This window comes from Colias eurytheme, chromosome 11 (genome assembly GCF_061535395.1).
Source record: "Colias eurytheme isolate Ceu_HAF_F1 chromosome 11, ilColEury1 Martin Lab GWU primary, whole genome shotgun sequence".
NCBI lineage: Eukaryota > Metazoa > Arthropoda > Insecta > Lepidoptera > Pieridae > Colias > Colias eurytheme.
This window is the reverse complement of record NC_142990.1, coordinates 13,009,122-13,021,750: the sequence shown is the minus strand read 5'-3', so window position 1 is coordinate 13,021,750 and position 12,629 is coordinate 13,009,122. Positions and strand designations below refer to the sequence as shown.

The 12,629-nt window shown below is 45.9% G+C and overlaps 1 protein-coding gene across 1 annotated transcript; it reads left to right on the top strand.

Annotated features, from left to right (window-relative positions):
• The first annotated feature begins 2,766 nt into the window (after positions 1 to 2,766).
• Positions 2,767 to 4,082, top strand: LOC149904951 (uncharacterized). Its single transcript, XM_090107270.1, has one exon. The coding sequence runs from the start codon at positions 2,784 to 2,786 to the stop codon at positions 4,080 to 4,082; it is 1,299 nt and encodes a 432-aa protein (XP_089963396.1). The 5' UTR covers positions 2,767 to 2,783.
• The last annotated feature ends 8,547 nt before the right edge of the window (positions 4,083 to 12,629 follow it).

Genomic DNA, 12,629 nt, shown 5'->3' with positions numbered 1-12,629 from the left:
AATCTGCCCGCGGCCCTGGGGGATGAGACGAGAACTGAATTCTTGGAGTATTGTAAATACATTGTTGGGGTGGTTAACAAACGAAACTGTGATAAGCTGTGATGTTAGGGTTAAGTTTTATTGTTGTGCCGTACTGTTTCAATTGTATTTTATTGTAATGTCTTAATTAATGTAAGTTTTAAATGTACTTTTAATTGTATTAATTTATTTTATTTTATTTTTTATTATTCTTATTGCAATGTTTTTAATTAATGTAAGTTTTTAAATGTAATATTATTTTAATTTTAGAATTTTATTATTAATTTGGAAATGTTATTGTAAATTGTTAAATTGTATTTTTATTTTAAATTGCATTCATTTAGGCCTAATGTATTAATAAATAATAGTGTGGTAATTAATTGATTAAAAGCAAAACAAACATCTCTGGACAATATTCCAGAGGAAAGCACACAACACCCTGTGATGGCGGGTGCTTTTTAAAAAAAAAAAAAAAAAAAAAAAAAAAAAACCTAACCTAACCTAACCTAACCTAACCTAACCTAACCTAACCTAACCTAACCTAACCTAACCTAACCTAACCTAACCTAACCTAACCTAACCTAACCTAACCTAACCTAACCTAACCTAACCTAACCTAACCTAACCTAACCTAACCTAACCTAACCTAACCTAACCTAACCTAACCTAACCTAACCTAACCTAACCTAACCTAACCTAACCTAACCTAACCTAACCTAACCTAACCTAACCTAACCTAACCTAACCTAACCTAACCTAACCTAACCTAACCTAACCTAACCTAACCTAACCTAACCTAACCTAACCTAACCTAACCTAACCTAACCTAACCTAACCTAACCTAACCTAACCTAACCTAACCTAACCTAACCTAACCTAACCTAACCTAACCTAACCTAACCTAACCTAACTTAACCTAACCTAACCTAACCTAACCTAACCTAACCTAACCTAACCTAACCTAACCTAACCTAACCTAACCTAACCTAACCTAACCAGTCATCTGCCCGAACGCGGTCCGTTGACAGCTAAATCGCATCGCTCCTGAGTTTATTTTTTACAAAAGTGGTATTTTTTCATCTTACACACTAGTGTTGTATACCAGTGGATGCGCGCTTTGACAACAGATACGGACGCGAAAACGGTTTTAAAATCGAGTGAACCTGTGAAAAGTTATTACGAAAAGAAATTTTTACTAAATTAACAAAAGTACGGCGTCGCTGGGAAGTCCCGATTTATATCGGGGACTTCGCGAACCGGAACTGTAGTGTTGTGGGTATTAGTGAAACGAGTGCCTGTGAAAATTTTGGGATTTTTTGGACCCATACATAAGGTAAAACAAACAATTTTCGGTAAGCCGGGCGGTGGCAATCCTCCCTAACTCAGTGCATGGTGAAACGATACAAGTGCAAATAGACGCGTCTTATCAAAATAAAGGTTGTGGTTTTTGTCCCGGGGAAATCGGTTGAAAATTGGCGAAGATAGACACCAAACAGTGTTTTAACCTAAAAGTAGAAACTTTCTTCCGCCAAAACTATACTTTTCTCCTTTCCCCCCACCGTGTTTCCTACTTAAATTAGTGTGTTGATATTCTATACATCTTCCCGCACAAAGATAATAAATTATCTTAACTTCTCATAACGTATTTCGGGAGAAATATCTAAGTAGGTCACGGGTGCAATCAACAAAACAGTAAACACGTGGTGGCGAATTAATGTTTTCTTTTTAACCTAATTTATATTTTGTATTTGTATATTAGTATTTTGTAAAAATAGACCAGCTACATCATTTTTGGTGTAGCTGTTAGACTAAGGCATTATATACTGAGTGCTTAGGGACCATATTATATCACACAACACAATAATATTATAATATTATTATCTTTTATTCATATGTATTATTTGTCCATATATGTATTCATTTTGATCTTATCTATATATTAATTCTATCTTAAATCATAAACAGGCGACTCCCCTATTGGGAGACCTGATAGTCTTAAGTAATAATAATAATTATTAATTATTGACTTGAGTGGTTAGTACTGACTAGCTAGCTTTAGTAAGCTAGTGCTAGCTTAGTAGGTCGAACCGTACGATAATATTATCGTATAACTTATAGATTGACTTTTAAACTGAACTATAGACTATATACTAATATCATATTATTAGTATTTGCTGCTCATTTCCATTTTTATTTTATTTTATTGTAATCACTGACAGGTGCCTCCCCTATTGGGAGACTGATTAAGTAGGTATAAGTATTGACTTTTTTTTTTTTTTAATTGTTGACCAATTGTAATTATTACGGACGTATTAATATTAATATTTTATTAATATTTTAAATAGTGCTAAGTTGACAATTTTTAACTATCAGTGACCTATTAATATTTTATATTTTTATTTTATATTATATTTTTATATTATTATTTTATATCTTATATTTATATCTGTGATATTTATTTTAATTGTAATTATTGACAGGTATCTCCCCTATTGGGAGACCTAATAGTGTTAAGTTGACCATTTTTAACTATCAGTGACCTATTAATACTTTTTTATATTATATTTTTATATTAATATTTTATACCTTATATTTATATCTGTGATATTAATTTTTAATTGTAATTATTGACAGGTATCTCCCCTATTGGGAGACCTAATAGTGTTAAGAATAATTATTATTGACAGGGGTTTTTTTTTTTTTTTTTTTTTTTTTTTTTTTTTTTTTTTTTTTTTTTTTTTTTTTTTTTTCTCCCCTAAGTCATCATGATCCACACTCCCCAGAGGCGTGCCAGTGACACGTTCACTATCTCCGAACCAGTGAAGAAGCCTGCAAGCACAGCAGCGCCTAAGGGTATGAGCAGTAGGACTGCAGAAGGGCGAGCCTGTCTGCAAAAAGGTAAAGGCCATCTGCGGGAATCTCGTAACTTAAAGACCGAGATAAAAGATGGGGTAATTACGGCGCTAGAAAGGATGTATGAAATCATAAAAGAGATGGAGTTGGAACTCACCAATGCCAGGGCTGGTAGCGGAGGGCGTAGTGGGGACCCTATACATCCCCCCCCGCCATCTGATGCTGGTCCCAGCGTAGTTGACGACGCATTGGTGAGAAATCTGGACCTAAGTGAAGGAATGAAAGAAAGTATGAAAGAGATGATGACAAGAATGGAAGATATGAGAGTAAGCATGCGGGAGAATGAAAATAAAATGGACAAATTGAGCTCGCTTTTGGAGGGCAACATGACTGTCGCCAAAACGGCGAGTTATGCGGGCGTTGTCTCGAGGGGAGTCATAGAGAAACTCCCCGAAGCAAGAGCCCTGCATTCGGTCATGGTGTCATCCAAAGACGAACAAGAGACGGGTGATGAGGTGTTAGAAATGATCAGAAAGACTGTGGATGCAAAGGACGGATGGGTGAAAGTAGAGAGGGTAAGAAAGGTGAAGAACAGGAAGGTGGTCGTCGGCTGTGCGAATGAGGAAGAAAGAATCAAGGTGAAGGAAAGGCTGAGAAAGAATGAGGGATTAGTAGTGGAAGATGTAAAAAATAAGAGCCCTCTACTAGTCTTCAGGGATGTAATGAAATGCGAAGTTGACGATTTCGTCACAGCATTCAGTAATCAAAATGCAAGCATCCTTGAGGGCCTGAAGGGGGAAGAGAGAAAGGTAGAAGTAGCGTACGTGATGAAAGCAAGGAACCACCTCCAGAACCACGTAGTGGCCAGGGTGAGTCCACAGGTATGGAAGAGATGCACGAGTGAAGGATACGCCCATATAGGGCTAAGTAGAGTGAAAGTGATGGATCAAAGTCCGTTAGTGCAGTGCTCGCGCTGTCTTGGGTACGGGCATACGAGACGAATGTGTAGGGAGGAGAAGGAACGATGCAGCCACTGCGCCGGTCCTCACATGAAGACCGAGTGCGACAAGTGGCTGCGGGGAGAAGTGCCTCAATGCATCAACTGCATAAAGGCTAAGAAAGGCAGCGCAGAGCACAGCGCCTTTGACAGAGAGTGTACGGAAAGAAAGAGGTGGGATGCTCTGGCCAGATCGGCGGTAGCGTATTGCTAAGGTTGCCCAAGGTGAGTCCTTCCAGTACCGAATGCTGCAGGCAAATCTCCAGCGGAGCCAAATCGCCACACGGGAGCTACTGCTCGAAGCCACCAAGCGTAAGGCATGCGTAGCATTGCTGCAAGAGCCCTACGTTGGTGGGGCGAAAAGTATGAGGACATACAATGGAGTGAGGATCTTCCAGAGCGAAGGGGAAGGGGGTGGAGCAGTAAAGGCGTGTATTGTAGTACTCGACGACACACTGGATGTCGAACTACATACACGCCTTAGCAGTAACAACATCGTTGTGGCCACTCTCAGAACCAAAGCCTGGGAGATGATTGTAGTGTCCTTCTACTTCGAGCCCGATAAACCAGTGGGGCTCTACCTGGACCATCTTAGGCGGATAGGGAGAGAGCTGGGTATCCATAGGATGGTCCTGGGAGGTGATGCGAACGCAAAAAGCCCGTGGTGGGGTGGCGAAGTGGAAGACTCGCGAGGAAGAGATGTGTCTGCTGTACTGGAAGAAATGGGAATGCACATACTCAACACCGGGGACATCCCTACGTTCGATACCATCAGAGGTGGGAAAAGGTACTCTAGCTACGTGGATGTGACAGCGTGCTCCGACGATCTGCTGAACCGAGTGGACAACTGGAGGGTTGAGGAGAGTCTCACGAGCTCGGACCACAACGGCATATCCTTCGGCATCAGACAACATAAATCCACAGGCACGAACATAATACGAACTACACGCATATTTAACACACACAAGGCAAACTGGACTCAGTTTCATGAGAAAATGACCCAGCTGATGTCGGACAGACAATTAACTACACAAGACATAGACACAATACACAGCACACAACAAATAGATGACGCAATAGACAGATACACTGAAGCTATCACACAGACATGCAGAGACACAATGCCGACCAAAAAACACACACAGAAATTCACCCTGTCGTGGTGGAATGATGAGCTCGCGCAGATGAAGAAGCAGGTGGCCACGAGGAGACGCAGGATCCGAAACGCAGCACCTGATCGCAGAGACCGCGTGGTTGGATTGTACCTGGAAGAAAGAGAGATGTATGAAAAGGCAGTGAAAGAAGCGCAAGAGAAGAGTTGGAAGGAGTTTTGCCGGAAACAGGATAGGGAGGGGGTCTGGGAGGGCATCTACAGGGTGCTTAATAGAGCCACAGGGAGAGAGGAGGATCTGCCCCTTTCGAGGGGCGGTGAGACCCTCGATGCCCGGAGCTCGGCAGAACTGTTGGCGGAGACCTTCTACCCCGAGGACCAGGAAAGTGGTGAAAGTGAGGGACATCGTCGGGTGCGCAGGTGTGCGGAGTCCTTGGACACCGAACCACCGGCGGGCCCGGATGACCCTCCTTTCATCATGGAGGAGTTGAAGAGAGCCGTAAGGTCCTTCAACCCCAAGAAGGCCCCCGGGGCGGATGGCCTCACGGCCGACATCTGTCAGCACGCTGTGGATTGTAACCCGGGATGGTTCCTTGCCTTGCTCAACAGATGCCTCTCTGCCGCCTACTTCCCCGCACAGTGGAAGTGGGCGACCGTGGTTATACTGCGAAAGCCGGGCAGGGAATCATATCGGGTACCGAAAGCCTATCGACCGATCGGCCTCTTACCTGTTCTCGGCAAAATCTTCGAAAAGATGCTGGTCGGCCGACTCAGGTTTTACCTGTTGCCCAAAATAAGCCCCCACCAGTATGGCTTTATGCCACAGAGGAGCACCGAGGACGCCCTCTATAGACTAGTGAACCACATCAGAAATATGAGGGAGGAGAAGAAGATTTCTGTTGTGGTATCGCTGGACATAGAGGGAGCCTTCGACAGCGCCTGGTGGCCAGCCATAAAGGTGCGGCTGGCTGAAGTTGGGTGCCCGGGGAACGTGAGGCGGGTGATCAGCAGCTACCTGAGTGAAAGGGGGGTGAAAGTTAGATATGCGGGCGTGGAAGTAAGTAGGGGGACCAGCAAGGGGTGCGTGCAGGGATCCATAGGTGGACCAATCCTGTGGAACCTCTTGCTGGACCCTCTGCTATGGATGTTAGAGGAGATGGGAGTATTCTGTCAAGCGTTCGCCGACGACATTGTGTTGGTCTTTGAGGGTGATACGGCCCTTGAAATAGAAGGAAAAGCGAACCGTGTCCTAAACGTAATACACGAATGGGGTAAAGATAACAAATTAAATTTTGCACCACACAAAACTTGTGCCCTCCTTTCGACGAGGAGGTTAAAATATGACGTGCCACGGCTCGCTATGGGGAGTGTGGAAATTAAATATTTTTCACATATTAAAATACTGGGCCTTACAATTGACAGCGGCCTCACTTTCAACGCCCACGTCGGGACGGTATGCCAAAAGGCAATCGCCCGATATAAACTCTTGGCTAGGGCAGCCAGAGTTGGTTGGGGACTTAGCCCAGATATTATTAGGACTATTTATGTAGCTGTTATCGAACCGACTATTATGTATGCATCGGCAGCGTGGGCACCCACCGTGGAAAAGATGGGGGTCCAAAAAAGGCTGAACACCGTACAACGGGGCTTCGCCCAAAAGATCTGCCGAGCATATCGGACCGTCTCCCTGAACTCAGCTATGCTGTTGGCTGGGATACTCCCCCTTGATCTCAGAATACTCGAAGTCTCGAGATTATATGGGATCAAGAAGGGGGTGTCGCACCCAGCGTTGGGAGACAGGGAGGTGGAAAGAATGGCTCCGGCGATTGAGGACCCACATCCGGCAGAGCAGGAAGGGCTGGGGTTCGGGCTGGTGGACGAGGACTCGTATTCCGACGTGGCTAATAGCCACGTACATAGGATCTACACGGACGGCAGCAAGATTGAGGGTCGAGTCGGAGCCGCCCTTTCCGTATGGGAGGGGGAGGCCGAGACGAAGGCCGTCAAGCTTGCTTTGCCGCCGTATTGCACCGTCTACCAGGCCGAACTCCTAGCGCTCCAAAGAGCAGTAATTAGAGCCTGCAAGAGTGGAGTGTCGAAGGTCGGCATCTTCAGCGACTCCAGATCGGCCCTCCAGGCAGTCACACTCGGTTCCCCCCACCCCCTTGCTGTGCAAACAAGGGCGGCCCTCCGAAAAGCTGCTTCGCAGAGGCGGGAGGTCGCTCTGTTTTGGATCAAGGCGCACGCAGGGCTAAGGGGGAACGAAAGAGTGGACCAGTTAGCCAAGGAGGCCGCTCTGGGGTCGAAGAAGAAACCCGACTACGATCTGTGTCCTGTTTCATTCGTCAAGCGTATCCTGAGACAGGATACGATCGGGGAATGGGACAGGAGATATGATGTGGGGGAGACGGCTGGAGGCACGAAGCTCTTTTTCCCAAGCGCTGCTGCTGCATACAAAATAGTACGGAAAATAGACATCACACACCACACCACACAAGCACTGACTGGACACGGTGGATTCGCCTTCTACTTGAACAGATTCAAGCTGAAGGAGAATCCATCGTGCCTGTGTCAGCCCGGAGTCGACGAGACGGTTTCTCACCTGTTGCTCGAGTGTCCGATTTTTGCAAGAGATAGATATGTTATTGAGCAAAAATTGGGCATCGCGATGACGGGTGAGAATCTGCCCGCGGCCCTGGGGGATGATACGAGATCTGAATTCCTGGAATATTGTAAATACATTGTTGGGGTGGTAAACAAAAGAAACTGTGATAAGCTGTGATGTTAGGGTTAAGTTTTATTGTTGTGCCGTGTTAATTTGTATATTTACTTGTATTGGTTTTATTTTTATTGTATTGTTTGAATTGTTAATTTTAAAGTGACTTTTAATTATTGTATTTTATTATTATTTTGAAAATTTTTTTTGTATATTGTAAATTCGTATTTTAAAATTTAATTGTATTTTAATATTATGTGCCCATATTGTAAATAAAGAAAATTGTGTTTATTATTGATTAAAGAAAATAAATGTCTCTAGACTATACTCTAGAGAAAAAGCAGACAACACCCTGCGATGGCGGGTGCTTTTAAAAAAAAAAAAAAAAAAAAAAAAAAAAAAAACCTAACCTAACCTAACCTAACCTAACCTAACCTAACCTAACCTAACCTAACCTAACCCAACCTAACCCAGTAATCACCTAGACTTTACACGATCAACATTGGCTCTGCGAATAAAAATTATTAAAAAATAGTAATTTTAGAGCCACGCGCGTAAAAGTGAGTTATCGCGTTCATAACATAACCATCAACAATATCCAGTGTTTGTAGTGTCTGGAGCGGACGGGATTCATCCCAGGGAAGGAGAATACTTCGGAAGGCTATTACATCCACAGCTTGCGTCGCACCAAAAAGGTTTTTATATCAACACGTAGGCCTAATTGTGACCAATTTATCGACACCACTATCTTGGCGATCGGGTACACGGTTGGGAAGTTATTACGATCCAAACTTCGCACGTGTAACCCTTTTTTCGACTTAGTAACGTCGTACTTACATATTGCGTCAAGCGGAAGGCAGGTGACCTCAATACGGTCACGACATCACAACAAAACAAGCTAACGTTATTTGGCTTAGCGACGCAAAACGCAAACTATAATTGAAGACCCCGAAGCCGCCCGCGGTATTTATTATTTATTTAATATCACCAGTCTGCAGTCCAGCGCTGACACTCCACCACCGGAAGCCGAGAAACCTACTACCCGTGTTAGGCTTGTTCAAACCGGGAGTCCATACCCTTTCACCTCGTGAAATTCCCCCCCCTCCGGAAAACACAAACCTCACCCCCCCTCAACCTAAACTCCTAAGCTGTTGGAGCAACACCCTCGTGTAAGGGCTCATTCAACTCGCCTTCTCAAGAGCAATCTTTTGGCTCCAACAGTTAAACCCCCCCCTCGAGAAAACACACACCCCACCCCCCCTCACCCTAAACTCCTAAGCTTTTGGAGCAACACCCCCGTGTTAGGGCTCATTGAACTCGCCTTCTCAAGAGCAATCTTTTGGCCCCTACAGTTAAACTCCCCCCCCTCGAGAAAACACACACCCCACCCCCCCTCACTCTAAACTCCTAAGCTTTTGGACAAACACCCCCGTGTAAGGGCTCGTTCAACTCGCCTTCTTAAGACCTGTCCTTTGGCCCCAACAGTTACCCCCCCCCCCCCTCGAGAAAAAAATACCCCTCCCCCCCTCACCCCAATCTCCTAAGCTGTTGGACTAAGAACAACCACGTGGTTCCAACAGCTCAATATCCCCTCCCCTTGGAAAGTTTACCTCACCCCCCCTCACACTATCTTGTAAACCTCTGGGCCGATACCCTTCGTGTTTGGGCTTATTTTACTCAACACGAGGAGAGGAAGAACTTAGCCCCAACGGTTTTTCACTTAGCAACCACATCTTCAGCGACACTCACCACCACCTAGGAGAGAAATCTCCGGCGCGTATCTGGGTGTACTCGTCACCATCAGCCACCGGCGCACAACACCAGCGTCCCCGTCATCTACATTATAATTAATTAATTTAAGTTAAGTTACCTTTTAAGTTAATATAATTTTAAGTTAACTCTAAGCAATCTTTAAACTTATTTTTATATATTTAAACAAAAACAAAAATGTCAAGCAAAAGCGAACCCGCTAAAACTTCCCGCAACCAAGCCGCGGAGGCGTCTATCAGGTCAACGCGCACTTTGCGCGAAAAGACAATGGTGAGAGCAGCCACGGCTCTGCCATCAACATCTAAAACAACAGCTCCTAAGCCCCTACCACCTTTACCGGAACCGGAATCGTTGCCACAGTCATCCGCATTACAGATGGATGACCTCAAAACGCCAGATTCACTGGCTGCAGGTGGCGACACCCAAGATGAGATGGAGACCTCGTCGGTGGGATCCGAGACATCCATCGGGAGGCGAGTGAGTCTCCTCTACACGTCTCCCAAAAGGGGCACAGGAGTGGAAATGGACGTGGCAACAAAGGTTGCAAATGACATGCTTCTCAGAGGCAAAGAATCTCTAGAGACGGCCGGAAATATGAAGAGGGAAAACAAGACCGTAGCCCTCAACAGCTTGCAGGGACTGTACGAAACTGTCTTGTCTCTGGCGGACGCTCGAGACATAAATTCAATCTCGAAAAAGAACGCTCGCGCCACGCACAAGAGCTGGTGCGAGTGGAGAGGGCCCACTCTGCAGAATTGAAGCAAATCAAGGAGGCCCTCCTCTCGGAAGTGAGTCTCGCCAGAGCAGGCATTACGGAAACCCTCAAAGAGACGCAAGCTGTACGCAGCTGGCTAGGGTACGAGACCGTGGAACCCTTCAGCCAGCTGAAGGAGCTTCACCGGGAGACTGGCAACCTCGTTGCCGAAATCAAAACAAAACTCTCTGCCAAGGAGCTCGGCAGCGAATCCAGGGACGATAAATTAAGCTCCCTGGAAAAAAAGGTCCAAAGCCTTAACAATGGCATTGGACACTTATCAAACCAGCTGGCCGAGCTCACAAAATTACTGACATCCTCAGGCGGAGAGGGGTCTACCCGAGAAGCTCCTATCCAAGAAACATTGTGCCTATCTCAAATAATAAACAATCTTGACGCAATCTCCCTAAAAATAGACAACCTCCCTCAACCACCCCCTCCACTCCCCCCTACACCACTGCCGACAGAACAGCTATCTGATGACCTGAAGCGTGTCTTTCACCGCCTTGACCAAATGTGCACAGAAATACGCGAGCTGCGCGAAACGACCAGTGCACAACCCCCACCCTCACAAACAGCTCACAACCTGGGCACGGAGCTGGCAATGGCGGAAGTAAAGAAGACTTTGGCTTCCATACAAAAGGGAGTCACGGGTCTTAATACGGCTGACAGACCAATAAAAGGGCCAATCACCTACGCCCAGGCAGTGGCAAAAACACCGCCACCACGACTCCCTAACCATACCCTCATTATCTCCTCGACGGACCCCAAACACACTGGGGAACAGGTTATCGAGAGAGTTAGGGGGGCCCTCGATCTTACCAAAACGGGGGCCAAAGTGAAAAAAGTTAGGAAAGCCAAAAATCAGAAGGTCGTTCTGAGCTGTCCAAGCTCAGACGACCTAAATCTGATCAAAAACCAGGTCAACAGTAGCAAGGGGTTATCGGCACAGGAGCCGAAACCAATAAATCCCCTTGTCTGCATCAGAGGGGTACTGTCCTGTCACAAGGACGAGGAAATAATTGAACTTTTAAAAACTCAAAACAAACACCTGATGAGTGAACTGGACCAGAAAAATTCAATATTAAAGGTGCGGTATAGGAAGCGCGCGAGAAACCCGCACGAGTGCCACCCTGTCTTGGAGGTCTCTCCAGAATGTTGGAAGGCATTCTGCAAGGCAGAAAAAGTTTACGTGGGCCTAAAAAGATGCCCCATAGAGGACCAATCCCCCTTGGTGCAGTGCTCCAAATGCCTGGGATACGGGCACACTCGAGCGCTGTGCAAGGCACAGGAGCAATCATGCTCGTACTGTGCCAAAACCCACAAGGAGAGGGAGTGTCCTCTTAAGGCGCAAGGAAACACTCCCACGTGCGTCAACTGCCAAAAGGCCAAAAGAGACGGCTCTGACCTGGAACACACTGCATTCAGCAGTGAGTGTCAGGAAAGACAAAAGTGGGACAACATAGCGAGGTCTCGAGTCTCCTACTGCTAAGGTCACCCTTACTACACCCGGGCAACCAGAATCCCCATCCACAAGTATGCGCAAAAGGGAACTTAAGTTCATACAAGCAAACCTACAGCGCTCAAAACTAGCGACAGTCGAACTGCTCCAGGCTGCCCAAAAGGAAAACATTTCGATAGCACTGGTCCAGGAGCCATACGTAGGCAGGACCGGTGTTGTGAAACAATGCAGTGGCACTCAAGTCATCCAGTGCACCATGGGCCGCCAAAAACCAGTGAAGGCTGCGGTAATTGTTCTGGGAACAGAGCTAGAGGTCATACACGATCCTCAGCTGGTGACCGAGAATGTGGCCGCGGTCCTCATCAAAGCAGGGCGACTGAAGCTAGGAATAATTTCCATCTACCTGGAAGGGGATCAGGACATCAACCCATACATATCACGCATCAAACTAGTCTGCGATAAATTACCAACAGAAAATCTGGTGGTTGCGGGCGACATCAACGCCTGGAGCCACTGGTGGGGCAGCAACTCCGAGGACCACCGTGGTAAAGATTTCAACAATTTCCTAAGCGAGATGAACCTCCAAATTCTTAACACAGGAGCTACGCCAACCTTTGAGACCTACAGGGGCGACAGGCTGTACACAAGTATAGTAGATGTAACTGTGTGCAGCCTGTCACTCCTCGGGAAGATCTCTGGCTGGCAAGTCCGCAGAGGTTTAACAACATCCGATCACAACGCTATAACTTTCGGTATGCGTCTTGAGACAGCCCTGGAAAGCATCAGACCTGTCACCACGCGCATATACAACACAAGGAAAGCGAAGTGGACGGACTTCAACGGTTCTTTCCGGTCAGGACTCTCTGAAAAAGATATCACATCCACCCGAATAGGGAATATTTCAAACCCGGAAGAACTGGAGGAATCTCTCGCAATTTATGTTGAAAT